The sequence below is a fragment of the Eulemur rufifrons genome, chromosome 10, assembly GCF_041146395.1.
Source record: "Eulemur rufifrons isolate Redbay chromosome 10, OSU_ERuf_1, whole genome shotgun sequence".
NCBI classification, from domain to species: domain Eukaryota; kingdom Metazoa; phylum Chordata; class Mammalia; order Primates; family Lemuridae; genus Eulemur; species Eulemur rufifrons.
Genome location: NC_090992.1, coordinates 33,648,905 through 33,668,677, shown reverse-complemented (window position 1 = coordinate 33,668,677; position 19,773 = coordinate 33,648,905). Strand labels below are relative to the sequence as shown.

The window sequence follows — 19,773 nt, the reverse complement described above, 5'->3', positions numbered from 1 at the left end:
TTAGCACTCAGTAATATTCCGTTGTCTGGATGAACCACATGGAACATTTCTTTGTTTATTCCGTTTAATATCTTTCATCAGAGTTTCATAGTTTTCCTCATATAAATTTTTTATATATTTTGTTAGATTTATACCTAAGTGTTTCATTTGGGGGGCATGCTAACGTAAGTGGTAATGTGATTTTAATTTCAAATTCCACTCATTCATCGGTGGTATATAGGAAAAGAATTGACTTATATATTAGCCTTGTATCCTGCCACCTTGCTATAATCACTTAATAGTTCCAGGAGATTTTTTTGTCCTTTCAGATTTTTCAGGTAGATCATCATGTCATTTGCAAACAAAGACAGTTTTATTTCTACCTTCATTATCTGTATCCCTTTTGTTTCCTTTTCTTGTCTTATTACATTAGCTAAGACTATTAGTATGATGTTGAAAACCAATCGTGAGAGGGGATGTCCTTGCCTTATTCCTGATCTTAGTGGGAAAGCTTGAGTTTCTCATCATTATGATATTAGCTGTAGGTTTTTTGTAGATATTCTTTGTCAAGCTGAGTAATTTTCCTTCTGTTCCTAATTTGCGGAGAGTTTTTATCATGAATGAATGTTGGATTTTGCCAAATTCTTGTTCTGCATCTATTGATGTGATCATGTGACTTTTCTTCTTTAGCCTATTGATGCAATGGAGTATATTCATTAGTTTTCTAATAGTGAACCAGCCTTGTATACCTAGGATAAATCTCACTTGGCCATGGTGTATAATTCTTTTACTACATTGTTAGATTCAATTTGCTAATATATTTTTGAGGATTTTTGCATCTATGTTCATGAGAGATATTGGTCTATAGTTTTTTTTCTTGTAATATCTGTTTTGCTTTAGTTTAGGGTAATGCTGGCCTCATAGAATGAGTTAGGAAGTATTCCCTCTGCTTTTATATTCTGAAAAATACTGTAGAGAATTGGTATAATTTCTTCCTTAAATGTTTGATAGAATTTACCAGTGAACCCCTCTTGGTCTGGTGCTTTCTGTTTTGGAAGATTATTAATTGTTGATTCAATTTCTTTCATAAGTATAGGCCTATTCAATTTGTATATTTCCTCTTGTTTAAGTTTTGACAGATTGTGTCTTTCAAGGAATGAGTTCATTTCATTTAGGTTATTGAATTTGTGGGCATAGAGTTATTCAGGGTATTCCTTTATTCTCCTTTTAATGTCCATGTAGTGATACCCCTCTTTAATTTCTAAATAAGCACCATTCTTCATTTGCTATTGGTATGTGCTAGGCAAAGTAGGAATTTCAACTAAGCCAGAGATGCTGTTCAGCAGATTTAGCCTTAGTCATAATTATTAATGGATTATTAGTAACATCTCCCTTTAGAAATTCATTAAGGTAGTTTTAGCAGAAGAACCAAGCTTGAGCTAGTTTGACCATAATGAATCTCTGCTGAGGAAGCAGAGATGGTGGGTATGAATGAGAGCACGATGCTATGGTCTTCCCTGTTACGTGATACTTCAGGACCAGCTTAAGCAAGCTATCTAAACAAGATGTGGCCCATAAAAGTGAAAACGAACTTTAAAAAGCATTAATGAACATGTTCTCCTCTAAAGATGATGATATACCCTTTGTTGATCTGAATTTGAAAATTTGCTATGAAGCCTTCCGGCTTACTATAAAGAAATGTGCATATACAGATACATATTGGAATATTTTGACCTCTGCCAAAGCTATCAATGGGAAATCAAACCACAGAAACATTGAATTTGGTTTTTAAAATAGTCTAAGTAGACAGAAGAATGAAAATATATCTTCTTATGTTGAAGAAGCAAATTACACACCAAAAAATTTATTTCTAATCCTTTTCTTAATTCACAGTGTCCAAAATAAGGGGTTCTGTATTCAGAGAAACTACAACAGAATGTAAACCATGGCTTTTGTACCTATTAGTTTTATAACATTGGGCAACTCATTTAGCCCTTTTATGTCTAATTTTTAAAATCTGTTAGGTGGTAATAATAATTGTATATAACCCATAGGACTATTTTTAATTAGTGCTTAAAAACTATTAGCTATTATTATTATTAAATTGTACTTCTGCTAATGGGTTCCAGAGCCTTTTTTCTCCTTTACTAAACAAAACCCTGTGTACTACATGCAGAAAAGGAAGTGAATTGGTAGAAGTTATCTTTTAAATGCTTGAGTCAAAAGGACAGCCATCTATTGGTCAAGTATCAAAACTATTTTCTGATTTTCCTTCATTTTACTTGAAATGACATTAAACTTTTCTCTATTTTTCCAGATCATTGCATGATAATTCCTTTTAAGAGGACTGGGACACACACACAAGGAATAGATTCACTCCCTCAGGTGAAATCATGGAAAAGTATCACAATGAAAAGATATTTAATTTTTTCTTAATTTTTACTTTTATCAAAGTAAGACTTGTACATAGTTTTAAAAGTCAGATAGTACAAAGCTTTCAATGAAGAGCAGAGATCCCCAGTCCCACAGCTCCTTCCTACTCCACAATGGCAATGCTTTTAACTCTTTCAGACATTTACCTTCTTATCTTTCGAATAACATGCTTACACTACTTTTAAAATTGTATTCATTATCCATTCACTTCCCACTGTAGGAGATAAGAATTTGGCCCTTTTATCACCACACTCTGTGCTTTCACAAAACCCACACTTCTCCTTCCCCTCATCTTCACAATGTAGATACTTGTAGTTTGGGGTGAAATCAGTTGTCTGTGCTTACATGGCAAAAACTTTGAAAGTACTGCTTATGGTGGAGCCAAGCAGTGTGCTACATGCTGCTTCCTGTCCTGTATACTTATTTGTTCTTCTGGAGTTAATAATTTTTTTTCACTTAGTAATGGCTCCTTTTTGTTGTTCCTTGTGTATGTAACTCATCACCAGTTCATCCTTGAACTCTCTAACAGTTAATAAAAACTCCTCTCAAAGTGGTCAGATATATCAGGTATTCTGCTTTCTCAGGTGATCCCGCCTGGCATTCTTCTTCCTGCTGCTGCCTTCTCTCTAGGCCACTGTACATCTGCTGTCCTGGGACTTCCTTTCGCCTCTCTTCTGTGTTTAGATTTGTTTACTGGATCTCATATTTTCCCCTTCTTTGTTCTGGTAGAGAACTCTATATAGGAAAGAGTACAGGGGAGGTAACCTTCTATTTCTGAATATGTCTTTATTCTACTCTCATACTTGATTGATGGTTTGGCTGAGTATAAAATTCTAAGTTGGAAATAATTTTTTTCTCTGAATTTTGAAAAAAAAATTATTTTATTGATTTTTCTAGCTTCCAGTGTTACTGTTGAGAAGTCCAATGTCATTCTGATTCCTGATCCTTTAAATGGGACTTTTTTCCCCCTGTCTGGAAGTAGGTAGTCTCTATACATAGGGCATTCGTCTTCACAGTGATTCCTTTTTGTGTGGTTTAAGAAATCCTTTCTCTCTTGGGTTTTGTTGTTGTTGTTTCAACTAACATAAATCCTTGGCTTTAGACTTTCTAAAGTTAAGGAAAAACTGAGGGACAATTTAAGAAAACTTCTCTAGTACATATGATAAAGGGTAAATGTGCAGAGGATGATAACTGTATGTTTAGGAAATGGAGAAAAAAAGATAGTTGCAAACTCCAACATAGGTTATATCATCATTTCACAAATTATATTCCATAAGACACTAACCTCCTTAAATACTGCATGCTGTGCCTTCCCCCACTTTTCTGTCTTCTCGGGAATGATTAGCTTATTAGTCTAAGAAGTCTTGCAGTAAACCTATTTAACCTCACTTAATCTGGCATTTCCTAAATTTACTTCACCATCAGATTTTTTTTCTTTTTAATTATTGTTAAAGGAACATCATTAACATATGTATAGCACGTTTGGGGAAATGCCAGATAAGACGTAGACTTTCCTGGCTACAGAAGAGCAATTAAGCGTTGGAATGAGTAACCAGAGGAGCTGTGGACTCTCCTTTTCCAGAGGTCTTTAAAACAGGACATCTGTTTTAGGCGTGGTCCTGTTTGAACAATAGGACTTTGCTGGCGTTTCTTCCTCTTCCTGTCCCCTAGTTGTAGTGGTGGAGGCTTTTAGCCCACCTTTTATATGACTTGTAGTACTCTGGTTACTAATGTGAACAAAAATTAGCACCAATAATAATTATTATACTTATTGAGAACTTATTAAGTATCCAGCCCAGTGCTACTTGCACTTATTAAATTAAATTATCCAAATTAATTAAATCTAATTAGATTATCTGATCCTCACAGCTCTATGATAGGCAATATTAATAGTGCAGATAATTAGGTAAATTAATAATATTAATATTGGGGATAAAAAGAGATCACAAAACTGGCAACCGGTAGGGTAGGAGTTGAACCCAGGACATCTAACACAAGACTGTTCTCATCTTTCTTTACTGTTAATATTCAGAATGGCAAACTGCAAAAGACAAAGAAAATATGTATATCTGTATTTATTATGTAAAAACTCAGACCAATCCCATGCTCACTTTATTGGACTGTTCAAGACTGTTTTCCTAAACTTTTTGATTAATTCAGAGTTTATTATTTTTGTTAGAAACAAATTCTGTTCCAGATTTATTTCTTCTGCATTATATTCTGTTAAAATTTGCCATCTGGTAGATGGTTTCTTACAGGAGACTTTTTTCCTTTATAAATTTGATGTCATTCATAGACATTAATTAAGGCCAAAAAAATTGGGTCTATGAAAATCAGCATAGGTTAAAAGTGGCTTTTTCTTTTTGTTGTTCTTGTTTATTTGTTTGTTTGTTTTATTTCAGCTTATTATGGGAGTACAAAAGTTCAGGTTACATATACTGCCCATGCCCCGACCCCCACCCCCCCACACCCCCCCCTCGAGTCAGAGCTTCAAGCGTGTCCATTTCCCAGACAGTGCTCATCGCACTCATCATGTGGGTATATACCCATCCCCTCCCCACCCCCCACCTCTGTCCAATACCCAATTGGTGTTATTCGCAAATGTAACGTGTATCCGTGGAGCAACAGCTTGATAGTGCAGTGCTGAGAACGCCAGGCCAGGAGAAGACGGGCTGGGCTCTCCTTCCCTCAGCCGCTAACTCCCTGGGTATCCCTGGACAAATCACTGTGCCTCATTTTCTTTATCTGTCAAATGAGGAATTTGGATGATCTCAAAAAAGCCTTTTATGCTCTAATATTTCTGGGTGCTTTTTGTCTCCAGTGTCAGCTATCCTGATGGGAGAAGAATTCAGAAATTCCCGGGTCAGTTGATGCTGCAGAGTGATCTGCATGAATCAGTCAGGAGGGGCTGGATAAATAAGTCGGAACTGTGGTTATGAGCACCATGGCATTAAACTGAAACAAATGAGAAGAGATTGAAAAATCAGTGGTTAAGTGTCTCTTTACAGTCATTTCCAACAAAGCTGCTAAGTGTTAGAGAATCAGTGAAGGACTTTTCAGGTACATACTCTTGTTGCCCATCTTTACACATTTCTCTGATAAAACTTTCCCTTGCAGCTTCTCCTCATAGCAGATCTCAGTGCCCTCTGCCACTGGGCACATCATAGGTGTGCAGTGAAGGTTTGTTGAAATTACTTGTTGTTTAAGCTAGAACTGGAAGAGCAAGAAGAGATGTGTTCTTCTAACCACTGTTCAGTTTAGAAAAGTACATGTGTGGGCTGTGGAGCTTCAGAGCATCTGGATCAACACCAGCTCTACTGCTTAGTAACCGTGTGCTCTTAGGCAACTTACTCACTTCCAGGTCTGTGCCTCGGTTTCCCCTTCTTTAAGGTGAATTATAAGTATACCTACTTCATAGGGTTGTTGTGAGGATTAAATGACACAACCCAAGCAAAATATTTGGCAGAATACATAGCAAAGATTTGGGATTCTGTTATTATTAGCTAATGTAAATACTAAGGGATACAGCATTTCCCCAGCTATTCTAATAACAGGTTTTTTTTTTCTTCTTCGTAAGGGATAACATCAAACCCCAAAGGTAAACCATATAATATTAATACTGGGTTTACCTTTGGGGCTTGATTTTATAATTTAGCAACTTTTCTGATCCACTTACATACTCCCAAATAATGCCTATCAGATTAAAGAAGTTACTTTATTTTTGCATGAAATTGGTTGTATTTTTGTTTGAAATACATTATACTTTGGAGTATTATGAAAAAAGTCTGCTCATTGACTGTAATAGAGTTTAAAGCCAAGTTTGAAGGTCTTAGATAAATGGCACAAATCCATGTCCTTGCTTACTAGGTCTGCCTAAAGACTTTCGCCTGCTTGAAATACACTAAAGGTTGTGAAATTGATGGCCATACCCTGATGCAACACAACTCTGCGTCACCCAGCTGGAAAGTTAAGACACTTAACTTGTTCCTGAGAAGGGCTGTTGTTCATGCAAATATTTTGTTCATTTGTTCTTTCATGGGTAATTGCACGGAGTAACAAAAAACACCTACTCAACTTACAGCTTGGCAGAAACAGTAGCTTATGTTTTCTAGAGACAAAATTAGAAGCAGGCTTCCTGGACCCATCTCTAAGTCAAAATAAAATAAAACGTCTAGGGAACCACTGTGTCTCCCAGTAACTGTGGTCCATGCAGTAATGTTGTTTAGGTCAAGGTGTCCCAGAATAAAAGCAGAGGGAGAAGGGGAAGGGAGAAGGGAAAATGTGTATTTGGGCAATGTTTTCATAGAGGTGAAGAGGCAAGCTGTATTTCTTACTTTGTCCTTTCTACTTAGAAAAACAAGAAAATCCTATAAGACCCTAATCTTCCTCCTATAATCAACAAGAGAGAAAAAACTGAGTATACGTTGTTGAGGGTAAGGGTTATAGCTTAGATTGTATTTTATTTATAATATTGAAGACTAACATCTTTTGGGGGAACTTAAGTCTTAGTAAAACTAAAGTGTTGAGAAAGTATCTTTGTTTTTCCATCTTTGACAGCAAAATGAAAACTCATTCTACCCTTCTGCATAAAATATGATTATTCAAATGGCAAGAATTTAGTAAAAAACTGGCCAGGCACGCTGGCTCATCCCTATAATCCTAGCACTCTGGGGGGCCAAGGCAGGAGGATTGCTTGAGCTCAGGTGTTCAAGACCAGCCGGAGCAAGAGAGAGACGAGACCCTGTCTCTACTAAAAATAGAAAGAAATTAGCCAAACAACTAAAAATAGAAAAAATTAGGTGGGCATGGGAGCCCGTGCCTGTAGTCCCAGCTACTTGGGACGCTGAGGCAGTAGGATTGCTTGAGACCAGGAGTTTGAGGTTGCTGTGAGCTAGGCTGACTCCATGGCACTCTAGCCGGGGCAACAGAGTGAGACTCTGTCTCAACAACAAAAAAAAAAGAATTTAATAAAAAAACAACTGTACATAAAGACTAAGGGGAAAACAGAATATTAAGATGCTGTCCCTTTGCTCCAAACTAGAAATCAAATGGCAGAGATATTTATCCAAATAATTATATCCAAGGTAAAGGAGAGATACAAAGTGCTGTGGGAATACAGAGAATGGAGAGTGCTTTTAAGTTGGAGGATTCATGGAGAAAGTGGCATTTGGACTGGATTTGAAAGACAAGTAGGCTTGTGACGTGAGAAGATGAGCGATATGCCCAACGGCAGGATATGCCACGAGTGGGAATGAGGTCTGGGATAACCTCTGAAAAATAAGACTGAAAAAGTAAGTTAGAGCTGTGTTGAGGAGGGGTTTGAATGCCAAGCTAAACCATTTTAATTTATCGTATGGTTCAGTGTTTTTCTGGCTTTTCCACCAATACGCCCTTAATAGTAGAGGACAATAAAATATAGCATTCCTTCCTGGAGCAAAGGGGATGTTTAGGGCCATGAAACTATTCTGTCTAATACTGTGGTGGCAGATGTATGACATTACACATTTGTCAAAACCCACAGAACTTATACACCAAGAGTGAACCCTAATGTAAACTATGGATTTTAGTTAGTAACAGTGTGTCAATATTGGTTGATCAGTTGTAACAAGTATACCACACTAGTGTAGATGTTACTAATAGAGGAAATTGTGTGTGGGTGGGTAGAGGAGGGGAGACATATCTGGGAACTGTAATTTCTGCTCAATTTTTATGTAAACCTAAAACTGTTCTTTTTTTTTTTTTTTTAAAGGGCTGTTAATTATAAACAAAACAAAAAAACAGCATCCAAAATTTTAGCCACCAAATATACTGCAAGTACAAATTTTTTTAGGAATTTTGTATAACACCTTAAAAATCACATAAACTTTTCATTCTATTCCTTAACACATAAATGACTATTTTATCTTTAAAATTTTCCCCAAAACTTCTCAAGACAATAGATGAACCCTAGAGATATGATTCATGTATTAAGAAGCATGGCTTCGATTGGCCGGGGTGATTGAAGTTGTATATTAAAAATGAAACAAAACAAAATTAAACCAGTAAAATGATGAGCAACCAATTTCTCCTGCAACCCAGATATTTTTTCATCCTTATTTTCATTTCCCAGTATTCATACAGAGGTATATACACTACTTTATTCACTTAGTCAACCTTTATTTTGTATGTGGAACACTTTACAATAGTCCTAGTGAGAAATAGTTGATAAAACCACCTTTGTGGATAGTACAATCTAGACAAGAGAAATATACATTTAATATGAAAGTAAATTATACTAAGAAAAAAACAGAGATGAAAATTAAGCCTGCTGAGGAGATAGACAAAATAAATGGAGGGACCTGGGCTTCGTAGGTCTAGATGAATCTTGAAACAAAGGACACAGTTGGATGGGTGTCCCTGTCATTAGGAGCACAGACTTTTTTCTGGATGTCATTGAGGCCCAGTATGACCTTTAATCTATCACCAGTACGCATTCCTCTTTTTGGTGTGCAGTGTTTACACTACAACACAGATACCTTAAGGTTGTTTGGGTACTTGTTTGTGTAGATATTCAGACATGTGGACCCAAACGGTGCCTAAGGAGTCCTCTTGAAACCACGGGAGCACATTCATAGGACTAGTCTCCTTATTAGTATTTCCCAGGCATGTTGTTTTTCTTCTGAAGACCATGACTGAAATCGTTAATCTCATGCAAGAGTTAGTCACTGAGAGCAAATTTTTTAGCTCTCTGCTTGCTGGGAAAAAGCAAGAGTCCCATTCCCAGAGATCCCTAGGAGCATGGCCCTTCCTCCACAAATGCCAGAGTAAAAAGAATATATACAGGTTAGGGTTTCTGGGTCAATCTTGAGTTTGAATCTTCTACTTTCTAGCTAGTGGACCTTGGGCAAGTCATTGTACCCGCGGCCTAGCTTACTTAACTGTAAAGTCGGGGTAATATCTCAGATTACATGGAATAAAAGGGTGGGATGTACCTGGCACATCGGAGGTGCTCGAATAAGTATCAGCTTGTTCCCCTCCTTCCCCCTGCTAAAATTTCACAGCCAACTCATTTGGTCATCCATTTATTTAGTATTTAATAAATAAATATGTAATGAGCACCTACTGTGAGGCAAACCCTTTGTTAGCTGGTGGCAGTAGGAGTGCAAACAAGACAGATGAGCCCACGACTTCAGGAGCCCTCGAGCATCTGGGCAGTTCATCCCTTTGTCTCCACTGTCAGCTCCCACCACTGTTTTTGGCCAAAGAGTTAACATTTAAAATACTTGGTGACTACTTTTTTGGCGCCACTTTGAATAATGAACTGGTTTCAGGTACACTGAGTCACACAGGTAGTTATTGCATAAAGTTTTAAAGTCTACACACTCAGTGGCTCACAAGTTCACATTAAATACTTAGAACCAAAACTGGTCAGGGTTTTGTTGCACTTACTGTGACAACAGATCATATTTAGAAAAATGCATGTGGCATGTATCATCTTGGGCAGACAATTCGTGAAACTGGTTATTCTGTGGCTTTAGAATCCATGTAAGAGTTTTTCCCTTTGTCTTTTATATGTTTTCTTGTTTCCATCTCTGTTTTATTTTTGTGGGGGTGGAGGGTGGTTAAAATTAATGCTGGGCCAGATTCTGATTTTGACATTCTCTCAGGTTTAATGTAATGTTTCCATGTATCTCTAACCTTTCTGTTCTCCATGTCGGGAAACCCTCTCCTCTTTAAGAAAAGCTGTATCCATAGAAAAGATAAATATTTGAGTAATTTTTCATGGTACAGAAGGGACCTTCCTTTTTTTAAAAAAAAATTGTTTTAGTATTACTTTAAGAAAAAAATTATTTTAGAATGCAGTTAAAGAATAAATTCATTTACCTAAATTTAATTTGCCAACTTTTCTCCTACACAAAAGCATTAAAAACAGAGTAGAATAGCAAAATTTTCATCCTAAAGAGAACTTTCTAGAGTCTCTAATTTCAAGAGCGTAAAAACTGTCCTAGAACTCTGTGCTCTTTAAAAACAATCATTAACAGACTGCATCAAACTAAAATGGCTCTGCACAGCAAAGGAAATAAGCAACAGAGTGGAGAGACAGCCTACAGAATGGGTGAAAATATTTGCAAACTGTACATCTGATAAGGGTTAACGTCACCAAAATATATGAGAAACTCAGCCAACTCAATATCAAGAAAACAAATGACCGACTTAAAAAAAATGGGGAAAGGCCCTGAATAGACATTTTCCCAAAGAAGGTATATGAAAAGGTACACAACACTACCAATCATCAGGAAAATGCAAATCAAAACCACAATGAGATATCCCCTCAAACCGATTATCAAAAACACAAAAGATAACAAGTGTTGACGAGGGTTTGGATGAGAGGGAACCTTTATGTTGGTGGGAATGTAAATTGGTACAGCCATTATTGAAAACAGAATGGAGGTTCCTCAAAAAATTAAAGATAGAACTACCATATGATCCAGTAATCCCACTTCTGGGTATATATCCAAATGAAATGAAATCAGTATGTTGAAGAGCTCTCTGCTCTCCCATTTCATTACAGCATTATTCATAATAGCCGAAATATGAAATCAACATAAGCATCTGTCGATGAATGAATGAATGGATAAAAAAATCACTGTGCATTTATATATATGTACACACACATACACAATGGAGTATTATTCTGCCTTACAAAAGAAGGAAATCTTGTCATTTGGGACAACACAGATGAACCTAGAGCACGTTAGGCTAAGGGACATAAGCCAGGCACAGAAAGACAAACACTGCCTGAACTCACTTATATGTGGAATCTAAAAGTGTTGAACTCATGGAAGCAGAGAGTAAAATGGTGGTTTCCAGGGCTGCAGGGTGGGGAAATGGGAGGATGTTGGCCAAAGTTCCAGTTATGCAGGATAAGTAAGTTCTGGAGACCCAGTATATGGCAAAGTGATGTGGTTAATAATACTGTCTCATATACCTGATATTTGGTAAGAGAGTAGGTCTTGAGTGTTCTCAGCGCACACACACACACACACACACACACACACAGACACACACACAGGTAACTGTGTGAAGTAATGAATATGTTAATTAGCTTGATTATGGTAATCATTTCATAGTGTATTAAATATAAAATTTTTATTTCTCTGTTATACCTCAATAAACCTGGAAAAAAAATTTAAATAAATAAAAACAATCATTAACAGATTCAATTGAAAATCTTCTATAGAAGATAATGAGAGTAGGGCTGTTGGCAGGACATGTACATGAGCATACTATGTGCACCTCTACCATTACAGGGTTCTCCACTGTGATACCCACGCAAAGGCTGGGTGACTTCCTTCCTATTGTAAAACAACCTGGGCAGCACTAAGAAGGTGGTTATGTTCCTTCTCTCATTACGATAACCTAGATGAGATTACTTTATCAAAGACTTTCACTTCCCTTTTTATATGTCTTTAGAAGATTGCTCTGTTCTCCAGGACTTAACTTCCTAGCTACTCTTTTTCCCCCCTTTCAGAAATTACCATGGTGGACACAGAGATGCCCTTTTGGCCCACCAACTTTGGGATCAGCTCCGTGGATCTTTCCATGATGGATGACCACCCCCACTCCTTTGACATCAAGCCCTTCACCACTGTGGATTTCTCCAGCATTTCTAGTCCACACTATGAAGACATCCCATTCACAAGAGCGGACCCAATGGTTGCTGATTATAAGTATGACCTGAAACTCCAAGAGTACCAAAGTATGATGTTTATTTTCGCTTTTCAGACTACTAAGACTGGAATCAGACTAATCTCTCAATAACCCTGGAATAAATACTGTTCCAAAGACTAAAACTCTCTAGGAGAAGGCTTTTACCATTCATTTATTCATCCTTTTTTTCCATGAAATATTAGGTGTCTACAATATGCCAAAAAGGAAGGTGGTCCCAGGTCAATCTTTCCTTTTTTTTTTCCCCTGCTCCTTCCTTCCTCCCTTCTTTCTCTCTTTTCTTGTTTTCTTCCTTCTTAGGAGCACTTCCTAGCATTATTCCTTTGCCAGTTGTTTCTCAGGCTAAGAGTCCATCATCTAAACTTTGAATTCCTTTGGCCCTTTATAAGTTAATAGGTAACAGTTCCAAGTTACCTTATATAACTCATCATTACTAAATTACTATTACTGTAGTCCAGTTTTTTTCTAATCTGTTATTGGAGAAGTTTATACTGAAACCTATTTTACAGCACAAATTTGTATTTTAACACTGTAGCCTATTGATAAAGCTTCATGCCATTAACTACATTAACATCAAGTATCAGCCTCAAGAAAAACTAGAACTGCACTTTTCGAGATAAAATATATTTCTGCAATGCTATTTCCTTGATTTTTATCTTGTGTGGGCTGACATGCTGGTTTTCTACAGCCACCACTATGTAATTGCCAACCATTACTTGACAATAAGTAAGAACTTCCTGTATTTCTAGTTTTTTTTTTTTTTTTAGATAAATGATACACTTGGTTATATTTATCTGTGTGGTTTTCGGTTAGAGCCTAATATGGAAATGTAATGGGCCTGAACCTAACCAGTAAAAGGTAGTGCTTACTTTTCTATAGATTCTCCCACCCTCTATCAGATTATTTTACAAACTACCTCCTTTGATTCAACACTGATAGTAAACTGGGCTCTTATTTTTCATGTACCTGCAAGCTGGGCATACCACAACCTTTTCACAGCAATGTTCTTTTACAGGAGTGGTTTAAAAATACTTCTCAAATGCAACATTTAAATAAAATATATAATTTAATATTGTGAGGAATGCCAAATGCATCACATTTCCTAGCAAAATAAGCTTCCTTGTGTCAAATCCTGCATGTTGTCTGTTAGAGTTGTAGCATTGCGGGGCGTTGAGGGGTTATAGAACTACAGACTTAGTTCCCAAACCCATTTTATTTTTACAGGTGAGGCTCAGAGATGTTGTGACTTGCCTGTAATTACAAAGACTGCTTTTTCTAAATGCCTGAACTCCAGTGTTTGTTCATGTTCCGTTGTACTTCCACCCTGAAATAATAAAAACATGGCATGAAAGTGTCCTATGGTGACTTTCCCTGTTGCCTTTTTAGGGCTGTTTTTCATGTGGTAATTACCCTCTCACATCTTCAACACACAGGTGCCATCAAGGTGGAGCCTGCATCCCCACCTTACTATTCTGAAAAGTCTCAGCTCTACAATAAGCCTCATGAAGAGCCTTCCAACTCCCTCATGGCCATTGAATGCCGTGTGTGTGGAGATAAAGCTTCCGGGTTCCACTACGGAGTTCATGCATGTGAAGGATGCAAGGTAAAAAAAAAAAAAAATTCTTCAAAGAATTTGTTGAAACTTTACCTGTTATTTCATTTCCGGTTGCAAACACTTTTCAAGGAATTGAGATAAAATTGTCAAACATTTTTTTTTTTGGCAGAACCCCTTCTTTAAATGACAGAATATTTGCAGATTGATAAAAGCAGGATGGCTTTGCCCTACTTCCCTTTCTCCAAATTGGTTTTTTGAGACAGTGATCTAACTTCACCTTTGCATCTTGCAGATTTTTACAAAAAGGTGACTTCTCCAAGTTGTCATATCAAGACAGTGATAAGCCAGCACCAGGACCCAGATTTCCTGAATTCTCTAGTGTTTTTTTCACTATACCATGTAATATTTTATATATGTAAGGTTTGTCACGTTGTTTATGTCTGCGTATCATTTGATCTTTAGAGCAGTCCTATAAGGTTTAGCTTATTTATGGCCTCATTGCAGATGTAGAAATTACGGGTTAGCAAGACTTGCCCAAGGTCATCCGCTAGTATGTAGCAGATCTAGGTCTAGGCTATGACTCCTTGTATCGTGTTGACTCCGGAACCAGTGTTCTGTGTTTCCTTACTCCAGCGTCAGTTTGCGCCACGTATTGTGGACAGGCAGGCAGGCACAACAACTTCGGAAAGGAGGTGCCGTTTGTCCTCACCTCCTTCCTTTGTGAAAAAGAGTATTTTTGAAAAGTCAGACATTTAGTAATATGCTGCTTAATTAAGAAAATAATGTTAATCCACTCATATTTTAATATGTACTCTTTTACAACAATTTTAATATACTCAATGAATAAAATAGGATTTATTGCATTCTCCAGGGCACAGAATCAATTATTCATAAATATCTACTTTATAAAATAAACACTGCCTCAGTTGAGCTTTTTATTCAGAATAAAGAAACAGAACAGCAGTTAGGGAAGAGTTAGGACATCTGGGTTTCTAATTGGATGATGAGACAAAAGAGGAAACTGATTTTTATTGAATTTTTACTAGGCAGCAGGTCTCATGCAGGGTACTTTTCATAGATCATTATTTGACCATATTCTGCCTAAGTTTTTGCATCTATAAAATGATAAGAGTTGAATTACATGATCTCTAAAGTCCCTTCCATACAAACCGTTTATTGCTATAAAGGCAACCTAATATAGTGAAAGGAGACAAACCAGTGGTCAGCTCTGCCACTTGCCGAAGTCACTAGCCAGTGACGTGCACACTGTGTCCCTCAGTCCCCTCGTGCAAAGTGACTTGGTTAGATTGGCTCCCCAAGGTCTCATTCATCACTAAGGTCTTTAATTTCAACATGACTCCTTGAAATACTTCCTGGCAAGAGACGCTTTTGTTTAAAATGTTAAAATCCATTCATTCTGTGATTAAAACCAAGCTAAAAAATGTATGCTCTTATATGAAATCACTGTATGTAGTTAATTATCTAAGATCTTGGTAAGTAGTAAGAACATGTCATTTTATTGAGTTAGATTTATACCATTTTTGAGTGAGTAAATTGCTGCTAAATTCTGAGCCATATTTAACTGAAGAAACCATTCAGTTTTGGTCATATTGATAATTTACATTAATAAATAAATAAAAGCAGCATGATTGGTTAAGTTTCCACAATAAGTTATTGTTTTTTATTAGCTGGTAAAGCAGTTACAAAACTAGAACCTTTAAATTATTCCACCATGATCCTATTATTCACATATTTGTGGAAAACTAACATTACTGAGAATAGCTGAAAATCGGAAGACACAAACATTGTCAGTAGTTGGTTATGGTGATAAATCTAAGTTCTGAGGGCACAAAAACTTAGAAAATAGAAGCAAGCAAAGGAGAAAAGTAGCAAAAAGAAGAGAGAAGAGGGAGAAGGAAGGGTAGAAGGCAGGGATGGAGAATAAACACCTAATAAAACCTGAAAAATACAGGGGAGTCCTTAACCTACCCCAGATTTAAAAAAAAAAATTTTAATAAAAAAACAATAGAAGAAATTAATAGTATTATATACTAACCTGCAGTAATTCACAAACCATCCAAAGTGTGGATTACAAAATTCCTAGACTAAAATGCAAAGAAAATGATCACACTTGGGAAGAGAAAATAGACATCTATTAATACACATTTTAAAGATGAGAATAAGAAAAGTGCAACAATATCATCTGGCTTCTCCAAGTGTAAGTCAGGAGTTCTCAAAGTGTGGTCTGGGGACCCCTAGGAGTCCCTAAAACATTTTCAAGGTATCCATGAAGTTGAAACTATTTTCATAATACTAATAAATTGTTATTTACCTTTTTCACTCTCATTCTCTCAGGAGTATAATTGTAGTATCTGGAAGCTACATGATGTGGGCAGATAACATAGCTCTAGTGGCTAATGAAATGTTTGCTTTTATGTTCTTGTGCATAATAATTTCTAGGTTTTGATTTCTAGTGTGATAAACATCAGTAGAGGCAGCCCACATAAACAAAAGCTCTTTGAGTCTTCAATAATTTTTAGGAGAGTGAAGGGGCCCTAAGACCAAAAGGATTGAGAACCACCATTATAAAATACTGAATCTGGCTGGGCGCGGTGGCTCACGCCTGTAATCCTAGCACTCTGGGAGGCCGAGGTGGGTGGATCGTTTGAGCTCAGGAGTTCGAGACCAGCCTGAGCAAGAGCGAGACCCCATCTCTACTAAAAATAGAAAGAAATTATATGGACAGCTAAAAATATATATAGAAAAAATTAGCCGGGCATGGTGGTGCATGCCTGTAGTCCCAGCTACTCGGGAGGCTGAGACAGGAGGATCCCTTGAACTCAGGAGTTTGAGGTTGCTGTGAGCTAGGCTGACGCCATGGCACTCACTCTAGCCTGGGCAACAAAGTGAGACTCTGTCTCAAAAAAAAAAAAAAAAGATACTGAATCTGAAGGAATACGATTACTCATTTTTTACTTCTTTGGAACTAAACAAAATTCCTGCCACATTCTGAATACAGCTACATTAGACCAGTGGCTTTCAGTAATCAAAGATGTCCCCTTGGGTCACCAACACTCAATGAAAAGCCAGGAAAATGAAGTTAGCAAATGTGTTCAACTCATCTGTATTTATTTTCTGAAAGGTGCTTTGGCAGTTTAACATTTGCTATTTCAGTAGAATGTGAATTATACCCATAATTAAAATATAGTTCACCCTGAAGCTGCGGACTAATTTATGGATTGAAAAGAATAGTTACATTGCATAAGACAGATGTTGGTAGGACTTCTTAAACTATTTTACAGTGCAGATGGAAAAGGTTTCTATTAGTGATTCTTGCCAAAATTCAATCAGATGGGGATGAATAGATTGGGTTTGGATTAAAGTGAAACAGTGACAGATTCTTGGGTGTGTTAATATTGCAAACTTACATAAAATAAAACCTTTAACTACTGAAAGATACATATACTTTAGAGCTTGCACAGATATCATTTACTTATTGCCTATAAATTGGACACATATTTTTTGTTTAGTAGGTTTCATGCTATTTTTGCATCTTTAGTGAAAGATCATTTTAGAACCATAGGCTTACCTAAAGATACAAGTGTAATCTACCATACAATACAATGTAATTTGCTTTTGTATTTCTACATAGGACCTTATCTCAGGAAGGGTTTTAATCTATTCCCACCTGCCAGTCATAGCTCATTGATTCAGCTTCTATGGGCCAGACCACTTCATGGGAAAGCAGAACATAGGTCCAACATGGGACTTTTAATCTCATTGTAAAATCAACAATACTACTCGTAGGTGTCAATGCCCCTGAAATTTTGTTAAAAGTAAGCAGTTGAGAAGAGGATGGGAAAAATTTTTAAATGATACCAAAAAAAAAAAAATAGGAATCACTTTCACACAGACAAATGTGAAGACTTTAGAAGAAATATATACACAAAGAATTTTTCTGAAATGGTGACTGATGCATCTCCATCACACCAATTGACAGACTTCATAATGATCAGAAGAATAAGTTGTTTAAAATGCGTTATTTTAGGAACTCTGAAATAATAAGGAAGAATGTTGTTACAGAGAGTTTATCAGTAATATGAAGAAACTTGGGAGAAGCTGACCTCATTCTTCACATCAGTAAATAATTTTGCAGAAAAACACTCAGTAATATCCTTATGTCGTCCCTCTAGATTCCTTGAGTCAGATGACAAGGAGACAGTTGGTTATCATGAACTCAGTATAAAAAAAGGAAGCAAAAGCAAGTTTCAAGGTGTTTGCTGGGGTCTGTATATATTCAGTTCAAGATTTTATGTACATATGCAGTGCATAAATGATATTTAGAATAATTGTCCTGGCCAGGCACAGTGGCTCACACCTGTAATCCTAGCACTCTGGGAGGCCGAGGTGGGAGGATTGCTTGAGGTCAGAAGTTCGAGACCAGCCTGAGCAAGAGCGAGACCCCGTCTCTACTAAAAAATAGAAAGAAACTAACCGGACAACTAAAAGTATATAGAAAAAGTTAGCCGGGCATGGTGGAGCACGCCTGTAGTCCCAGCTACTCAGGAGGCTGAGGCAGTAGGATTGCTTGAGCCCAGGAGTTTGAGGTTACTTTGAGCTAGGCTGACACCACAGCACTCTAGCTAGGGCAAAAGAGCGAGACTCCGTCTCAAAAAAAAAAAAAAAAAAAAAGATACAGATTTCCCCCTCTGCCCCTAGCCAGAGAAAGCAGATAAATATTGGGATTGCCTGATCCAGAACATAGAACAGTTATTTGTGAATTATTTAAAGAAAGAGGACAGGATCACAGCAGTGAACAAACAACAAATAGAGTGTCAGGAATGACCAGGAAGCTTTGAAAACAAACCTAGTGAATCTTCTAAAAGTTAAAAATATAATTACTGATACAAAAATTCAATGGAAGTGTTAGCACACTGGACACGGTGGAAGAAAGGATTACTGAACTGAAAGAGGTAAACAAAAAAATTGCTGAGAATGAGACCAAAAATATGTTAAAGAATATGGCCTATCCAGGATCTTCTGGCATATGAAGGCTCTTTTAGTTCTTGAAGGGTTCATAGGGTGTTTGACTATGAAAAAGGTTTGTCTTCTTCATGGATCAGTAGAAGAATAAAACACAGAACTGTTCTCACTAAGGAACTTTGGTGAAAAATGTGTGTTTTTACTTTTGCCAATGTAATTACATATTTTTTGTGTTATTTGGCTGCTATTATGATTTTTATTTTGTAATCAATAGTAGTAAGTAATCAGTGAGAAGAAGATGGAAAATATAAAAGAGAAGTTCAGAAATGTGAAGGCTTAGGATAAGAAAGGCTAACACTTACCTAATTGGAGCCCAGTACTGAGGAGCTGGGATGCAGAAACAACATGTCCAAGAAGATAAATGACAAGAAATCCATGCCTAAACACACTGCAGTAAAACTGCAGAATACTGGAGACAGACAATATATAAAAGCAACCAAAGAGAAAAGAAAGATCACCTGGAAGTCAGTTGACAAGCGACTTCTCAACAGCAACAATGGAAACAGAAAGATAATGAAATTCAAGGTATTAAGAGAAAGTAACTGAGTAGCCAGTAATCTCTCAAGAATGAGGGTGAAATGAAAATGTTTACATGTTAAAAAAATAAAAACAGTGAGAAAGTACATTTTAAGAATACTAAGTCATAGAGAGGAGAAGATATTTGCAACATCCACAGACATAACAGATTAACATCTAGAATATATTAGAAATGTCTAAAATTCAGTTTAAGAAAAATATAGTTAGAAATTGGGAAGTGAAAAATTAGGGATGTACAAGTTGAAATCATACTTATATTCTATTTTACACATGGTAGATTGCCAAAAATTTAAAAGTCTGACAACACATGTAGGAGAGACAAGAACATGCATAAACTGCTTGTGGAAGTGTAAACTGATACAACCACGTTGGAAAACAACTTGGCATTTTCTTGTAAAATTTAACCAGAAACTCCATTCCTAGGTAACTCTTATACATGTACATTGTGAAATATTTACAAGAATATTTATAGAAGCACTGCTTATAATAGCAAAAATCAGCCACAATTCAAACATCCA

At 36.7% G+C, this 19,773-nt stretch overlaps 1 protein-coding gene across 9 annotated transcripts in view; it reads left to right on the top strand.

Annotated features, from left to right (window-relative positions):
- PPARG (peroxisome proliferator activated receptor gamma) overlaps positions 1 to 19,773 on the top strand; it is a 129,734-nt gene that overhangs the window by 69,633 nt on the left and 40,328 nt on the right. For all 9 annotated transcript variants that reach the window (XM_069483961.1, XM_069483964.1, XM_069483959.1 and 6 more), the window contains 2 exons: positions 11,924 to 12,151; positions 13,554 to 13,723. In XM_069483961.1, coding sequence (XP_069340062.1) covers positions 11,932 to 12,151; positions 13,554 to 13,723 — 390 coding nt within the window. In that variant the 5' untranslated portion in view covers positions 11,924 to 11,931. The remainder of the gene's footprint in view (positions 1 to 11,923; positions 12,152 to 13,553; positions 13,724 to 19,773) is intronic.